General features: G+C 36.1%; 1 protein-coding gene and 1 long non-coding RNA gene across 8 annotated transcripts in view; one reads left to right on the top strand and one right to left on the bottom strand.

The window, feature by feature from the left end:
- LOC137233687 (cyclic AMP response element-binding protein A-like) overlaps nt 1–17,386 on the top strand; it is a 261,324-nt gene extending 243,938 nt beyond the window's left edge. For 6 of the 7 annotated variants that reach the window (XM_067756950.1, XM_067756946.1, XM_067756949.1 and 3 more), the window contains 4 exons: nt 2,285–3,099; nt 3,181–3,666; nt 3,736–3,879; nt 5,413–17,386. In XM_067756950.1, coding sequence (XP_067613051.1) covers nt 2,285–3,099; nt 3,181–3,666; nt 3,736–3,879; nt 5,413–5,610 — 1,643 coding nt within the window. In that variant the 3' untranslated portion in view covers nt 5,611–17,386. The remainder of the gene's footprint in view (nt 1–2,284; nt 3,100–3,180; nt 3,667–3,735; nt 3,880–5,412) is intronic. The other variant, XM_067756951.1, reaches the window with a different exon arrangement.
- Nucleotides 1–18,238, bottom strand: part of LOC137233688 (uncharacterized) — a 540,569-nt gene that overhangs the window by 512,509 nt on the left and 9,822 nt on the right. The window lies entirely within an intron of this gene.

The raw sequence follows: 18,238 nt of genomic DNA, 5'->3' as shown, positions 1-18,238 counted from the left end.
TCCCCATCAGGGAGAGAAATGAGATGCTGACCAAACAGTTTCTGTTGAATACCCAGAAACCTGGGCATCCCAACAGACATCTGATTGACGAACCAGCACCGCCTAGGGGCCTAAGGAGTCATCTCCGTAAGCATTTTGAGGAAATACGGCACCTGAGAACCCAGCCGTATGAAGCGGAAAAACACAAGCAGGTCCTTGGTGAACTCCATAGACAGGCGTCGGACCTTTATGTCGGGAATTGCCCGGTGAATCCAGTACTTGAAGAAAAATATCCAGAACTCGCAGAAGAGGAACGCATACTCCCCAGGGAAACGCGTGTCACTCTTGCTCAACTTCGTTCTGGATACTGTAACAGGTTAAACTCTTACCTATCCAGAATCAACCCCGACATACAAAATGTATGCCCTGCTTGCAATGTGTCCCCACATGACACCAACCATCTCTTTAATTGTAATGTGGAACCAACGCCTCTAACATCCCTTTCCTTATGGTCCACCCCTGTTGAAACGGCAAGTTTCCTTGGACTCCCGTTAGAGGATATTGATGACAATTTGTGATCGGTCGCGGCTATTAGGTGGGGCGAGCATTGCTACAACAACAACAACAACAGTGGCCAGTGCTACGCCCTTTTCTAGGAAAAATATTGTAACGAATTTAGTGCAATTCCGCTTATCTGCAACCTTCTACTAATGTTCGTATCGCTAAACTGTTGAATAAATAACTCCAATATTCAATAATGCAAATGGTCTTTAATAAAGTACTTCACAATAACACTGATACTTCACAACGAATAGCTTGCTTAAATGAAACTGATTCGTCGTCCCTCAGCTGGTGCTGCTTTTATACTCTTAGGTTTCCTCGTCGGCATATTTCTAGGCGTTTCTATTTACAGATGCACGATTATGGCTTCTCGCATAGCTATATGCGCGTGTATATGTGAGTGATACTTCCACCGATGATTGTGGTACTTTTGGGAGTATCTCAGATATATGCATGTGTTTGTGCGTTTCTCTCCGCTGCTTGTATGGACATATGTGTAGACATAATGATTGATTTGTTTATGTGCATACAAGTCACTGCTTAATATCGGCTTATAGATGATAGTATCCCTTAGTGTTGCTAATATTCGTCACAATATAAAGTCAACATATTGTAGCTGATATTGGCATCATTATGATGTTATTAAATAATCACAAAAAGAAAAAGCAAGGAGCCACACTTATCTACCAGGTAACGAAGAAATTTCCGCACACATAACCAGCAGCTTGAAGCAAAGAGATTATTTCACAAACACATATATTTTCACCCAAGAGCAGATGTTACTCACACATACACGCGCATATAGCTAAATAACCACGTATGAGATACAACTGTTCCAGAAGGCATGTTCGTGAAAAGTCTAGACCTTAGAAGAAATATGCGAACGAAGCAACAGATAGTATAAAAGCAGCGCAAGCTGAGGAATAATGAATCAGTTTGATTTAAACACGCTAGTAGTGAAGTATAATTTTGAAGTACTACTCTCAAAGTAGTTTACATAAAGACCATTTTTCAATACTGAATATTGGACGATTTCTGATATATTTTTTTTACCAAATACCATTTTAACGACATATCTCTTAAGTTGCCGAAGTACTAAAACGTGGCAATGAGTTTTCTCCATGGATGTGCTGTATCTTCACAATCTCTCAGTTTGGCACTTATAATTTTGAATACAGAGACGCTAAGGGAGAATCTTACACCGCTTCCACTTAATCATTATTGAATTCTTCTGCCACAGTGAACTGTTTGCTGTCAAGGGACGCCTTCACCTTCCGAACCACTTCATGCATTACAGTCTCTCTTAAGCAGCCCTTAAACATGTTGTGCTGATGACAGCCCTAAAGTATCCTAGCGCCTGCATATGTGGATAGCCATTAATCTTTCAAAACTTTTTAAAACGAATTTATAATGCGTCCCAAGTCCCCGTCCTTTATTAATCCTTTTGGTTACTCTGGTCTCTATGCAGTTTTGAAGAACAGAATTAAGCTGAGTCCTTAAGATAAATTCCAACCTTCGTACCGCCAGCGAACTTGTCAATAATAACCAATTGTGACTGAAGTAAATGATAAGATCCTGTGTAAGAACAAAACTAACCCCAACCATTATTGTGATTTCCTGTCAGAGAGTTTAAATTCAGTCTAGCCCTTATTTCTAAAACCAAAACATATCTTACATACTGTTGTACATTTTAAGTTTCCTAGGAGCAGTTACTCATATTTTTCTCTCTGTCTCTCTCCCGCAGATATGGAAGATGAATGCTATCCTGCAATCTCACTAAAGACCGCTACCAGCAATATAAAACGCACGCGGCACGATGTAGACATTTCCAATGGTCTTGACCCCAAATCTCTAGCCATAACCGTAGACTGCGATGACGCGCCCATGGAATTATGCACATTAGTGCCCAACTCTAATACCGCCGCCACCCCCATCAGCAGCAGCAGCAGCAGCAGCAGCAGCAACAATAGCAAAGCAACACACACTTTGCTCACCACAGCAGCAGCCATTTCTACACCAACCGCACCAGCTAACACAGTAGCCGTTACGGTTGTCCCAAGCACAACTGCGAGCAACACAACCCGCCAATCATCGATGGCGCTACCCATACGCTACACACATGCTGGCATTTATGCGAGCCTAAGTAAAATCAATACCACCGCACCAATGACATTTAACCTGCGCACCGCCGAAACCTCTAGCGCCATCAACACCAACAGCTCAAACTTTAACGGCGCCAGTACTACAACAATTACTCTTGGTAAACCCGCCGCCACAGCCACAATACAACAACAACAGTCACACCTCCAACAGTACCTACCTCAGACAACGGTTTTTGAACTGAGTAGGCGTCATACGCCTTTACCAGCACGTGAGGGTAGTTCGTCACCGGATATTTGCTCCGACATCGAAATTGATGAGTCCGCCATTAAAGATGAGCCTTTGTCACCAGACTCAAGTTACCCGCCAAGCCCAAATTCATCAGCAGAGTGCATGACAATGGCGAAAATCTCACACATACCAGCGCCCACTAACTCCGATATCGTCTTTGAGCACAAGGTAAGTATTTACGGCAGCATAATCTTTTGGAAGTTTATTCTATTATTTAACTATTGTCCCTCTTAATCCTTTTCCCCTCAGAATGGTTGCCTGCAGCTCACACCCGCCTCACAGAGCCTACTAAAAGCGCAACAATTCGCTTTGAACTCGAGCAACACCAACGCTAATGGTCCAAATATTTTAATGCCCAAATTTAACATAAAGTCAGAGACTACCTACAGTAACAGTGGGAACATAACATCCGCCAAACATAATGGTCAATACGGTTTACCATTGACGCCACCCTCCTGCTCATCGAGTGATTCCGAAGGTAATTTAACACCGGAACATGTACCCTTTTCGCCCAACACTTCAGTTTCTATATCTGTGGTCAACCCTGCAGTCATAACACCGACTGGCCTATGTGCCGCTAATGTACGACGTAGCGCTAGCAGCAGTAGTTCATCATCGCCATCATCCGCCTCATCAACGACTTCCTCCATGAATGCCGCTGGTCGACATGCGCCTGGAGGAGTAAGTGGAACTACGCGCCAGCCCATACATACACCGCTCATTAGCTCTCAGCCGGTAAATTTAACACAAAAAATAAATAAGGGAAAAATTAACCCCTTTCCCTATTTAATTTTGAACTTATAGAAAGGCTCGACTGGGGTGCTGCTATTAACAGAAGAAGAGAAGCGCACGCTACAAGCTGAAGGCTATCCAATTCCGCAAAAATTACCACTTACCAAAGCTGAAGAGAAGTCACTCAAGAAAATTCGAAGAAAAATTAAAAATAAGGTAAGGGTTTGATTTTTCAGGTAAGGTGAGGATAGTCCGATAAAATATCTTCAGACTAATTAGAGAGATATTCTTTATCCTAATTTAATGAGCTTCTACAAAATAAACAAATGAGCAAATCGTTCTCATGTTCCCAGAAAGAAACCAATGGGATAATGTCGATACTCTGATTTTGAAGTCGAAGCCTTCTTAAGGTTGAATAGGATTAATGTTCTTTCGGCATAGAAGCTGCTAAAGCTGCTTTTTGGAGCAGACAAGCTCTGAACGAACTAAATACACTGCGAGATAGTTTTGGTCCCCATTTTCAATGATATTCTTGGTAGATAAGTCATAGAGATACAGAGAGAGTCATACATAGTGTGAGAAAGGTGGAAAAGGAAGGGAAAAGAAGATGGTTCTTCTACTCGGGTTATTTTCTTGCTCTGTTGTTGTTGGTGGTGTTGTTGTTGTTGTAGCGATAATGACACTCCCGAAGGTTTAGAGGAATGTTATCGATGTTGATAATCCTTTGTCGGATATAGGTCCATTACGCTCCGGTAACAAGTACCAATAACGCACTAGCTCGAAATTCCCGGGAACGAGTTAATATGACTACATGGAGCCTTCTAGGTCATAACGCCCTCCCACCCTCTTGCTGCATGCAGAGCTTGGGGTCGCTAGAGCCTTGGTCGCTAAAGAAATAGGATTCGCCACGGGTAGGTGAGGTTGACAATTGGGTTGGAGAATCTATAAATTGCGCTGGTATTTTAGTCGCCTCTTACGACAGGCATACCTGCCGCGGGTATATTCTAAACCGCCTAACTCACTGGGGTATTTTCTTGAAGAAGTCCGTCCCCTGTTGAAAATGAAGCCCGGGAAGTGTTGCTCTGCTACTCGAAATATATATATATATAAGTTAGTGATTTTTAGCTTGACGTGGACTCAAGCTGAGCACCAAACCGGCATGCAGTTGTCCAAACATACTTTGCAAATGAGTTTTTGCAGGAAGAAATAAATGAATGTCCGCGGTATCACCTTTGGGGCCTTTGCTCACCTAGAATCAGTTCTTTACTTCCCCTTCTGAGTAGCGCCGCAATCCGTTGCGGAGGAGCGTCGATGATTTGAACAGAATGCCTTTAATCGCTCGGCAGAAGTGGTATCAAGGGATTTTTTAAAAACAATTCGCCTGATAAAATTTTGTCGCATTATAATTCTGGTTTCGATAGGGATTGGGATCGGTATAGAGATATGAATAAGGATAGGGATAGAGGTAGCGATAGGAATAAGGATAGATATAGTAATGGAGATAGGCCTAGGAATAGAAATAGGGATGAGGATAAGGGTGGAGTTGGAATTGGGGAAGGGATAAGGATATAGATAGGAATAGGGATACGGATAAAGGGATAGGAATAGAGATAGAGAAATAATAGAGATAGGAAAAGTGATACCTATTGAAATAGGAACAACGTCCGCCTAGTCTAGTCGTGCTTATTAAAGATAAGCATATTTAACTTAGACAACTAATACCTCTCCTTTCACTTCCATCACTTTCAGATTTCCGCACAAGAGAGTAGACGCAAAAAGAAGGAGTACATGGATCAACTAGAGCGACGCGTCGAAGTACTTGTCAATGAGAATAATGAGCAACGTAAACGATGCGACGCCTTAGAGCACACAAACGCCAGCCTACTAAGTCAATTGCACAAATTGCAAGCGATGCTAAGCAAACAGAATAGCAAAAAGAATACTTAAGTTGTTGACGGGTTAAACAGTGGGGGCAAAACAAAAGATATTGCATTTTGCGTTTTAGTTGCATTTTTGCTTAAAAAAAAATAAAATAGTTTTAGCAACGAAGCGAATTTATTGTGTGAGTAAAGTAAAAGCAGCCAATTACAACAACGACGCTGAAACTGAAGCTGTATATGTATGTGTGTAAGCAGAATTGTTACAGAAAATTATAAATGTCTACAGCAAATTTTATTTAAAAATCATAAAAGAGTGAATGAGCTGATTTTAAGCTATATTTTATATATATTATTATAAAATAATTAAACAAAGTAATTTACATATATACATATTTTATGATATATTTACACTGTTAGTAACATTTACATAATTACAATATGTATGTACATACATAAATAAATATTAAAATAATTGCTTTTTATGAAAATAATTCAATGTATGCGAAAATTTGTTTACATACATAATTTTTTTTTTATTAAAATATGCATACTGTATTTGAAAATAAAAAATGATAAAACATTCACATACTTGTACATACGTAGACACTTATGTAAAGCACTTAAGTAAAAGGGCTGCCACCAAATTTCAGCTTTCGCTAACACTAAAACTTCTCGCCAAAAATATCTTAATCCCTTGTTGACCAAACCAAGAAAAAGGGCTTTTATGTTATATGTATTAGTATATTTTTATTCAGACATGTAACAGGGGCGTAGCGAGGGGGGTGTTTAAACCCCCCTGCCTCAGGATCATTTGATTTTTTAGGTCGTTACAATTCAAATATTTGATGTTTTTTCTCTATATTAATAAATGTCTTTATAGTTCTGCACGTATTTACTTTGTTGGTGATATTATATTTTTAATATGCAAGCATATGTATGCACGAAGTGAACACATATATATTTTAATCATATTCTGCTTCTTAATAATTCTGCAATTTATTAAATATACAAATGTACATGTTAACTTTTACTATAATTTCATAAAGAAGTTTCCTTGTAAATTTGCCTAACGACCATCTACATACATATCGTAGAACAGCAAAACTCGAACAAAACAACGTTCGATTACATTCGGCAACATGATCGTGTTCAATGATCCAACTTGCTTAAACAAACATAATCGACATTGATTTAAAATCAACCAACTTTTTGCATGCGTGAATAAAATCAATTCAGGCGTTTGCTCGTTTGCCTCAACAGCGATTACATTCATCGGAATGAAAAGGCAAATATGAAAACTCCATGCGTCTGAATATTTGCATGATTCTTCTGCCCTTACGTCACGGCGACAAGCTACATATAAAAGAATATGTACCAGACATTTGAAGCAGTATGCTCTTCTAATGAAATCCCTATTATTTTGCCTAGAAAAAGTGCTCAACCAAACGCGGAGCATCACTACCGTATACAAATTTTTATTTTGAATTTGGAATTACGATTCAACATTTTAAAATGTAAAAAACACATTAGTGTTTTTTCCGTGTAGATATGACTTTTTTAAATAAATTTTTTTTCAATTCGATCAGTTTCTTTCTTTTGAATTTTATATACGTATACCTTAGATCTCATGCATAGGCTCAAAAAGCATGAATTCTACTTATTCCTGAAGGAGGTACTTCGGTTTTTTTATCAATTTATCTATGATTAATATTACAGGAATGCGATTCTGTGGCTTTTCCTAATGTTCACATGTTGTTGAAAATCTTGTGTACGCTTCCAGTAACAACGGCAACGAACGAGAGATCTTTTCCAACTCTTAGGCTGATTAAAAACTATTTGAGAAATACGATGAGTGAAAATCGATTGAATGGCTGTGCATCACTAAGCATCCACCGTGATCAAATTGTTACCGTTGATGAAGTTTTAGATGAAATGGCAAAGAAAAGCCAACGCATGCGCTTGAGTTTTTAATGTAAACTTTTTCATATCATATTCTAAATAACGTACTTTAATTTTAAAGCTAAAGACATTTTTTTTTTTATTTAACTTAACAAAAAAAAATTTTTTTGAACCCCCCAACAAGGCAATTTTCTGGCTACGCCCCTGGCATGTAATATTAACCAAAAAAATAAACAAAATCTTTCAAGGACATTGTAGTATAAAAAAGGATATGGTACTAAGAAGTACTGTCGGGCTTGAAGAGCTCATATTTTTATGCTTTAATGCCATGGTACTCGGAAAAACAGTTTTTTTTTTTTGTCATTGCAGCACAAAAATAATCCGAAGTGTTGAAATTTCGAATGCGGTTTTGAATGAATTTTTTTTTGCACTTCACATTTCACATCTTCCTTGACTTTCTCCAAATATTTGCCAATGTACTACCAAATTACCTAATCGGACATCTTTGGTACAGACTCATTTCCACGACGTTTGTTTGCTTGAGGGTGTTGGTGTAAGACTCAGCTTGCGTTTGTTGGCAACATCTTTTTGCGTCATTAAGCCTTGTGCAACGGATCGTCTATACTCCAGAAGAGTAATTTTATCATGTCTTTGGCAATATACAATGTGGTATTAGCGAAAGCTCTTTCCAAGAGCCCCCAAAACAATCTATGCCACCATTTTTTAGATCGTCTGCCTATACCGTATGCACAACGGAACTGATCTGCATGATCTACGCCACCCATGAATGAATTATAATCTTTAATTTCAGTTGGACATTGAACTTGTATTGCCTGACCTTTACGATCTCTCCTCTGGACAGGACTTTTCTCAGTGCCATGGAAGCCACCGGTATGGGCTTGTTATCAATCCATTTAAAAAAAATTACACAGTTGTTCGGGAATCGAACTCGCCTCTTTTCATTTTCTTGTCCGTTTTCATGTTTGAAGGAAGTCCTTTCGATTTCCTCGTACTGTACCGCAAGCAAAAACTTTCTGCGTTTGTAGAAATTCTTGTAGTCTGACAGATGTAAAATAACTATCAAAGTGCACGTACTTATTTTTTCCCCACTCCTCTTCTGTGAGAGATAAAACTATTCTCTCCCAGGCCATATCCTTCGTACTTTTCTGCGACAGCTTCGTGCTTTCCTTGGTATATAGAGAACTTTTTGATATATCCGCGTTGATCCACCAAGCACCATAATTTGTAACTACGCTTAATTGGTCTCATAGGGCAATATTGTATTATAGCACTTCTACCTATGAAAAGAATCATAGATTCGTTAACTGATAGCTCCTTCGTTCCATGGTATACCTGAAGAAAAAGTTGATTCAGACCTTCAATCATAGGGCGAATTTTGAACAGTCGATCCTTATTGTTTTCTGGAATTTTAGAATTATCATTTACGTGCAAAAAACGAAAGATTGAATCGAATCTGTTTCGGGATATGATTTTTGATACTATGGGCACAGCAAGATCTTCGGTGGTACTCCAATAATGACGATAACTTGCCAGGTGATGGTAGCCCATAAAAAAGTGTATGCCTATAAATGTCCAAAATTCACTTTTTTGTAAATTCAAGGTTTTCTTTTTTTGTACGGCATATAAATTCGAATGAAATATGATTTCTTCCGCAATAGGCTCCATCTAAGATAGGAAAAATTGAGCGTTTCCATATCGTCAAAAAATCCAGTTACTAGTCCCTCTTCAGAGTCAAATTGTGAAACCACGGTGGTTTTATCAATTTTTTTCCATTTTCGCAATGGTTCTTCGAAAACTGTGTTTCTCACGGTTTCTGGCAATATATTTGTCTCTTCATTTTCTTCTACCTCAATTTGATTTAGGACTTCAATCAAAAACTTATCTTCTTCGTTCGGTAAAGTCATCATCTTCATCATCACTCTCGATATCCGTATCTTGCTCATTTTCGATTGGAATTTCTTCCAAAATGGAAGCAATTTCATTTTCTGACAAACATCTTCTGTGAACTCCAGCCATTATTCACTAGTATCTGTAAAAAGCTGTGTATAAAAATCAGAAAATACAAGGACAACAGAGCCCTTCGGAAAATCAAAGACCACTGGTAAACAAAAAAGTAAAGTTCTTTGTATCTTTAAAACTAAACACTAAATTCAAAAAACTTATACTTTCTTTGTATTAAGTAGAGATAATTTAAGAATTTGGCAAGATATAATTAAAATAATACACCACTTCTAATTTGTGACCGCACTATGGAAAACACTTAGTTACTTGAAATGAGCATAAAAACCAAAGAATCCACGAATTTTATTAAAAATCCCGTTATATATGTTCTATCTTTGGTACTTTAAAGTACCGTTGGTCTGCATAATGTAAAAAACTTACTGATTGCTTTTAAAGTAGCAAAATCAGAAGTGGTACTGGAGAGTACCGTCAGACAACAAGGGGTTAAACAGTTGCAAGTGCGCAGAAAAGTATGCAACATTTATCACCATATAGTCATAAGGAATAATCGCCTAAGTCGCATATAAAAGTATAGTTCGCTAGAGTTTTAGCGTTAGCGAAAGCTGGAATTTGGTGGCTGGACAGATTAAGCAGATCATTAACTGATGAAGATCGGCGCACATACTTGTATGTATTTATGTATATAGAACATTGTGTATAGTTTTGTAGATCAATGCAAAATATATACGTACATATGTATCTACGAATGTATGTAGGTATATAATCATGTACATATATACTTAAACAAACATAAAAACAATTTTGACCAAAAAAATCACTTAATGCAACATATAATTTTTTTTTTTATTTTTATATAAATTTGTTTGCGTTATATTACAACATACATAAGCATATGCTCATATCTTATAAATAAATATTTCTTTGTTATACCTATATTTGTGCTGAACAAAATAAGTCCAGCCTCTCAAGTCCATGCCAATTTCGAAATCCATCTAGTAGTTTTATAAGAGTCCAAGTTTTGCGAAACTGCATAAACATAAATATTTTTTAAATTTGTATTTATTTAAGTAGTCGTTACTATAACTAATAAATTTGTAAATATCAAATGTATTACAATTTACTTACATACAAACATTCCATTATTTGTAATATAAAGATTTAGAAAAATTTTATTTTATTTAATAACAAATCTGTTATCAAGATGAAAAATTTTAATTCGCCTAAATGTAGGCTTTAGTTAGTCAATAACTTCTAATGTAGGGTGTTATAACAAGAGTCTCATTTAAATTCTTTTCTAAGCGGCTCAAGACACGGAACAACGATCTAACATTAGAAATGCTCTAAACAAGGACGTTCCGCGGCAGACGAACCACCTGCCATAAAACATTCTCAAAAATACGCATTTGCTTTTCAAAATGCTGTTGTTGCTGTTATAGCATTCGTACTTTCGCGAGGTGCGATCACACACAAATTCTCAGCAACATCCTCTTAAATGAGTCAAAGGGAACTTGCAGTTTCGAAAGGGATGGACGAAAGCGACATGAGTGTTACGAGTCATTGGTTCAACATTGCAATTGATTGGTGTCATGTGGGGTGAATTATGAGTTTAATCGCGTGCTCCGCCTACCACACTGAATATCCTGGGTTCAACTTCTACTCAAAGCAACATAAAATATTTAGAAAAAATGTAAACAAAAGTTTTTCTAAGCGTGGTCGCCCTTCGACAGTGATTTAGCAACGTAAAACATGTAACTAGGTCCCGTTAAACACGTAGGTCGTATAGGGGCATGACGCAAATTGGAAGAGCTCGGCCTTGTTTTCGGAGGTATATCGCGCCTTGTATTTTTAAGACACAGTTACGCGCTTTTTTCTGGGAAGACTATTTTCCTCAGCTGCAAATATCAGGCATTTCACATTGCTGAACGGGGCTCAATTATTGGCATAGTAATCCGACGCCATTTTTAGATGTCTCTGAGGGCCTCCTTTTCAAACGACTGCCTTCTTGAGTACCGGATTGCTTCATAGTGCTTACGGAGATGACTTCTTAGGTTCTTGGGAGGTGGGGCCTCTTCAATATTCAGTAATCTTCTGGAGACATAACAATACATCCCGGTTGGCGGTTCTGAGCGCAGTGGGTTGAAAGGCCCGCAGTTTCCCACAGTGTTTTTTGTTCCTTGTGGCAGTTTCGATATGTAAAAGTTAAACAAAAGTGGGGATAGGGTACCACCGTTTGGCACCACTAGTTTAATTATTCTGGGTTTTTTATTACGTTCCTGAACTGCACCGATGCCTGTCGACCACACAAATAATTTGCAGTTCATCTTTTTAGACTGGGAGAAAGGGAGGACGCTATGTACAAGTTAATGAAAAAGTTGAGATAGGACACCACCCTGTGTCACTCCTTGTTTAACTCTTGCTGACCACACTGACAGTCTGGAGGCCACCCTTTTATACTGGGACGAAGGGAGTACCCTGCTAAAGGCTTTTGATAAGTCCAGCGTTACGAGTACTGTTCGACGGAGGGTTTCTTGATTCAGTCAGCAATTTATCTATGAATGTGTTGATGGCATTTAGCGCGGTGGTGGTGGTAAGTAATTTTCGGAAGCTATGCTGATTAAGACAGCAGGACGGCTTCAAATGTCTTGACTACTGGCTATAGGAGACTATGTTCTTACAGGGCCGTAGCTCAATGAAAAATTAGCCGTGCATACACATATTTCTTGGCGAAATCAGGGCTCCCCTGTGTACTTATTTTAAAAAATCTTCAGGAATAGGTAGCAGAAAGCGTTCAGTTTTCTTGAGAGATGGATACTACTTGAGAAAAGAAAAATGTTTGAGCATTTCTTGGAAAATTTTTTGTATGCATTTTTTAGTTTCTTGCGATGTGGATACCACTTTTATAGTAGTGGTCAAAAAAATTTGAAACTTTCTTTGTCCATGTGTTGTCTATGAAGCGGCGTCACTTCCTGCAAGAAAATGTGCTTAAGTAAAAGAAATACATTCAACAAAGGAAAACGGATGCTTGTGCACAAATAGAACTGTAAATTACGCTCAAAAAACTCATATATATAGTCACTTTTATCCCTGGTATTTAACCGATGGTGTTCTTACAGGGCCGTAGCTCAATGAAAAATTAGCCGTGCATACACATATTTTTTGGAGAAATCAGAGCTTCCCTGTGCACTTTTTTAAATCTTTAGTAAAAGGTAGCAGAAAGCTTATGAGTTTTCTTGAGAGGTTGATAGTACTGGACAAACGAACTTTTTTCGAGTATTCTTGTTTTTCATATGAAGTTTTTGTTTTCTTTGCAAAACAAGAGCGCTCCTGTGCACTTTTTTTTAAATCTTTAGAAAAAGGTAGCAGAAAGCTTATGAGTTTTCTTGAGCGATGGATACTACTGGATAAACCATATTTTTTGGGCGTTTTTTATAAGGATTTTTTGCTTTTTTTTTATGTGGATATTAAGATTTATGGAAAAATCTAAGAAAAAGTGCCCGCCTTGGGAAAATTAACAAAAAAATACTTTTTTATTGTGTGATCTTCAAATATTTACTGAGTTTACACTTTCTCGCTCATCAATCGATTCTAAAAATGCAGCATCATATAAATTTACAAACTCTTGTTGCAACACCCTATATATTCGTAGCGCTGCGCCTACGTATGCATGCTTCTAACTTCTTTGACACAATTGAATATGTATTTTTTGTTTTTATTAAAAAAAAGTTGTATCTGCCATTAGTTGTAAACATTTTTTTATGAAACGCTAAACAAATTTCGTGCACACCAACAACAATGCACAGATACTTAGTATATAAATTCATCAGCATCATGTGAATTTTTAGTACTATTATTTTAAGTGCAATTATTTTCTTTTTATTATTATTAGATATTATTTTATTATATTAATTTAAACTATAAAAACACGCAAGGCATTTATTTGCTTTTAATTAAATTTTTTATTATTATAAATATATACTATATTAAATACATATATTAAAATAACGGATTTATTTAATTTTATTAGTGCAAATAAAAATTATAATTATGAATTGTTTACATTAAAAAAGAAAATATTTTTTATGTTAAAATATGCAATATTTTTTAAAGCACATTTCCGCTTGCGTGACATTTTGTGCTGAAAAAGAAGAGCTCACAACAACAACAATGTACTTCCACTACTATTAATTGTAAATTTTATAAACTTAGTTGTAATACATTAAGCGCGCTTTATTTTAAATAGCATTATTATTTCAATAACATACTTCAGTTATTTTTGTTTTTTTTTTTTCATGCAACAAAACACATTAAAATGCAAATTATTAACATTATTTTTGCGATTCTAAAAATTTAAAAAAAATAATAATTTTGAAGGAAAATTTTGAAAAATCTTTCATCAATATAAATACATACATAAGTTTTTCACTTTTTGCGTTTAAACACAATTTTTTTTTGCTAAAGCTCAATAGCATCATTTGTTTGCCTCGCTTTATGCCAATATAAATAAATAAATAATTAAAAGTCTAAAACTTAAGTCACACTTTAAGCTGCAGGCATTGGTGTGTTATCGGTAACCGTATCGGTAACCTTATAACAGCTGATTCGACCAACCTGATGGGAATCAATGTAATCGATTATTGCTGCCATATCGTAACACTAAGGTCGTAACCGTATCGTAGCCAACCAATTGGTTTTTGGTTTTTCGCCATATCCATAACCTAAAAATATTTGAGTTGGTGAATTTAATAACTTTTTGTAGATTTTATTCATTGTTTTGGATACGTTACGACTAGGAGACTTATTTTTTGTGGAATATGTTTGTAATTTTTTGCGTTTTCTTAATTTTTACGAAATTTTCACGATTTTTAGGTTAATGCACCATTAATCGATAACAATGTATCATATAGAGTTGCGTTAGGGATACGACTACAGCGATACGACAAACGGCGCCAATGACTCCACCTTTAAGCATTCACTAGAGTCCAAGTAGTAAATGTTAAGGCCCAAACACATTCGAGTTTTGCGTCGTTTTGGCGATTCAGCTGCGTCAACAGCTGACTTTGAACACACACGTCTCCATGGCTATGTTTTTAATCCACAACGCAATGGAAACACCAAAGTAATGCAAAAGGAATTCAAAAACATACATTCGTTTTGCTGGCATTGTCAGTCAATTCCCTTGCAATCTTCTAATTTTGCTCGATTTTATTCTATTAATAATTAATCGGGTTCAATTTACAAAAATATTTTCTTTTTTAAACTAAAAAATTTGTTTTTTACATTTTTTAATGAAGAAAAGTCTTTTGCGTTCATTGTGGCAGGAATACATCAAAGTGCGTTCTTTCAAAGTGACGCTGGCGCCAAAACGACGCAAAAGTGGAATGTGTTCGGGCCTTTATTTAGTCAGCGCTAGCGTTAAAAAAAATCTATTTTAAAAAGTCAAAAACTTACAAATGTACATAGCATAAATATTATGTTTTAATAATATTTATAGCGTTCAGTATGTATTCAAGAAAAGTAGCATATTTTTAGTTTGGGTTAAGAGATAATTGTTTTCTAAAATACATAAAAAAGGATGGGAAATTGTTTGGACACAAATCATAAAAAACTTCGAGCCCTTTTTGAAGACGCTTCAAAGTTTACAAAGCTTTATCTGCATTTAATATTTATATTGAACGTGAAACCTAGTTTTTCAATATTTCTCCCACATTCAATAAATTCGTAGTCGCATCGATCGAATGGCGAAATCTCCTTTTTATAAAGGTTTGGAGAAGTTTTGTTTACGAATTTCTTTCCAACTTTTCTGCTTAAATGAGTAAAGCTTTTCGTATAAACGTTTAAATAAATGCTATTGGGCCGTTATGAATTTTCTGAAAGCTTCTCCGCAGCTGCTTTATTTTATTTAGTTGATAACTGATGTATATTGGAACGATTTTCCGTCATCCCTTGTCAACCGATTTCGGCATTGTGTCATCTTCAGTGTAATTTTTCGTTTCGACGCAAATTTTAAATTTTCACATATTATTTTGATCTTCCGCTCAAATTATATTAGCTTTTTTTTAAATATACATACATACATGATTGAGCTTTTCTGAGGAGTTTTGCTAAAGGTGTATACGTTTTTGATCCAAAAATGGATAATTAGATCCGATTTGTATACCAACAAGGACTACCACTGTTTTTGAAAACATTTGAGTTGTTCTCTTGCTCATACATTATAAAGCACAAAATTTATTCCACTTCTGAACTATTCACGTAACGAAGTCCTTCTGAATTTCATCCTATAAAAAGTGCAATTGTTTCCATGTAATTTGTGTTGAATAAACTCCGAATAGTCATAAATGTTTAAAGTATTTTGTATAAATTGCTTATTTTTCTGTGACGATTTTTCAGTTTTTATGCGAATTATCATCATATCTTATCAATTTTGACTTGCAGATGTTGTGCCATCTTCAGTATCCTATTTCGCTTTGTGTAGAAAGACTACACCAAAACCATACTCACCTGCCAATGACTTTAAAGTTAATCACTGTTTTTCCCACCGGGTACGAATGACTGTATGATACTGCATAAGATAAGCGGTGCCCGCGAGAGTTTCGGAAAATATTCGGCGTTCACCTACATATCGTGTGAGCGCACCGACAGAGATCCAGTAAAGAAAGTAGTCAAAAAGTTTTAGCTTGAACTTTGAGCAATAAATATCTCATGCGTGAATTATATGCTCGAATATTCTTCATGCATACTACTACAAAAAAGTTATGTTTATATACCAAGCTCCGCCGGCGTTGTGCACCACTGGTCTATGGACGTTCATATTTATTGACTAGTTGAATCGGAATTAGTGGTCGATAATTACGGTTAAGTACTATAGTTAACTCCAAAAAATTTCAGATGGGTGACATTTTCGAATTAGAAAGTTGGCGATTGTTACTGTTGTGTATTGAATAGCTTTGCCCAAAAAAAAAGTGGAAGAAAATAGTTTAAACGTCATTTTCAAAAATTTGTTTAATCTTCTTAGTATTAAAAATTTTCAACTTATATGCATAGTTTAGTTCTTCAAATCGTTCTTAGGTAATGTAATCTGGTTTAAAAGCCGCTTGATAGTTAACTGCCCCATAACCATATAGCACTTTTGTTTTTGTTTTGCCCCGAAGAATAGGCACAGATATAAATTTATATACTTTGAATATAAAAAAAAATTGCATAGCACTCCCATATTTCCTCACGATATAAATTTGAGTCATATGAAAGTGCCTGAATTTCATATGAAAGTGCAAAGAAAAGGCACTCCCATTTAAAGCCAATGCACTTCGGTATATTAAAATTTACACCACCAAAATGACAACAAACATAAAATTTCCAAAAATATTGTATTTGATTCAAAATTTATTCATTAAGGGGCAATCAAAATTCTTTTTTTTTTTTGTTTTCAATTTAAAAGAGTATCTGTGTATAATTTTGTATATGTATTGTTATTTGCACTTCAACATACAAATTTTTGAACAGCCCTGATTATAAACAAAAGCAACGAATGAACCAGCGAAGTCTTGTTTTTTAAGATGTGAGCTAGAAAAAAATTGTTGATCCCTGACTGTATTATAACAATTTAAGTTAAACAAATAATTTTCAATACACAACCAAATCCTTATTTCCTATAAATATAGTATATCCTCTAAATTTCAATTAATCTAATCCCAAGAAAATAAAATTAAAAAAAAAACTGACTAAAAAACAATTACCTACTGTTTAAGTGGATGCTGAAAGAATTTAATTTGGCATATTGTTCCTCTACTTAGGAATACAACTAAAGAATATTAATAATTTAATGCTGGAAAATCGGTTAATAAAAATAAGAAAATCACAGCTATACAGAAATAATGAAAAATGTTAATTTTGAAAAATGTTAATTTCATGTAGATAATAAAAATATGCAACAAAAACAACGCATTTGGGAATTTTTATTAAAAGTGGATTCACAGTCTGGGAACGACATAACAACACTCTCAAAAGATTATTGTTATTAGGGCTCGACGTACTGACGACCTTTATTAGATCCACTGTGCTTCACAGCGTGAGAACTTTTAAACACACAGAAATCGGAGAAACTCGACAAGTTTACCATATGTTAGATTAGTTTGGTAAAAAAAAATGCTTCTACTCCAATTTGCGTCGTGCTTTATTTTAATCGTTCCTACAATTTGGCGGGTCTGGCCCTACATGTTTCATACCTGCTCCGAACGGCAGCTGCAAGGCAGACGAATTCTCTCTGAGAAGCTTTTCGTGACAGAAATACACTCGAAGTATTTGCCAAACCAGTGTCAAGGCGCGATCCCGTTTGGAAAAACTTTTTTCTAATTGATTTCAGCGTTGTGAAGGAATACAAACCACACAATTGATTTCAGCGCAACAAGCAATGTTTTTTGCATAGTCGTGGATAGGAATAAAGAAAGAGTTTGGTAAGCATGGAGAGCCAAAACTACTCAGTCAGTAGAGAATTCATAAGCTTGGCATAACCACATCAACACCTGCTGTGCGCTAACGACAAAGGCTCCCCGAAGGTTTTGGGGAGTGTTATCGATGTTGCCGGATATAGATCCGATACGTTGCGGCAACAAGCACCATTAAGGTACTAGCCCGGCCAGCTCGGGAACAATTTTAGATGACCAAGTATAACCTACTAGGTTATCCAATCCCTTAGTAACACGGAACTTGGTGCCGCCAGAGCATGGGCTGCTTAAGAAAAAAAATTCACCACGTGTAGGTGAAGTTGACAAGTCCCGGACAAAAAAAAATTAGAAAAAAGTTTTTTAAAGCAG

Source organism: Eurosta solidaginis, chromosome 5 (assembly GCF_040869045.1).
Source record: "Eurosta solidaginis isolate ZX-2024a chromosome 5, ASM4086904v1, whole genome shotgun sequence".
Taxonomy (NCBI): Eukaryota; Metazoa; Arthropoda; class Insecta; order Diptera; family Tephritidae; genus Eurosta; species Eurosta solidaginis.
This window is presented reverse-complemented; position numbering and strand designations above follow the sequence as displayed.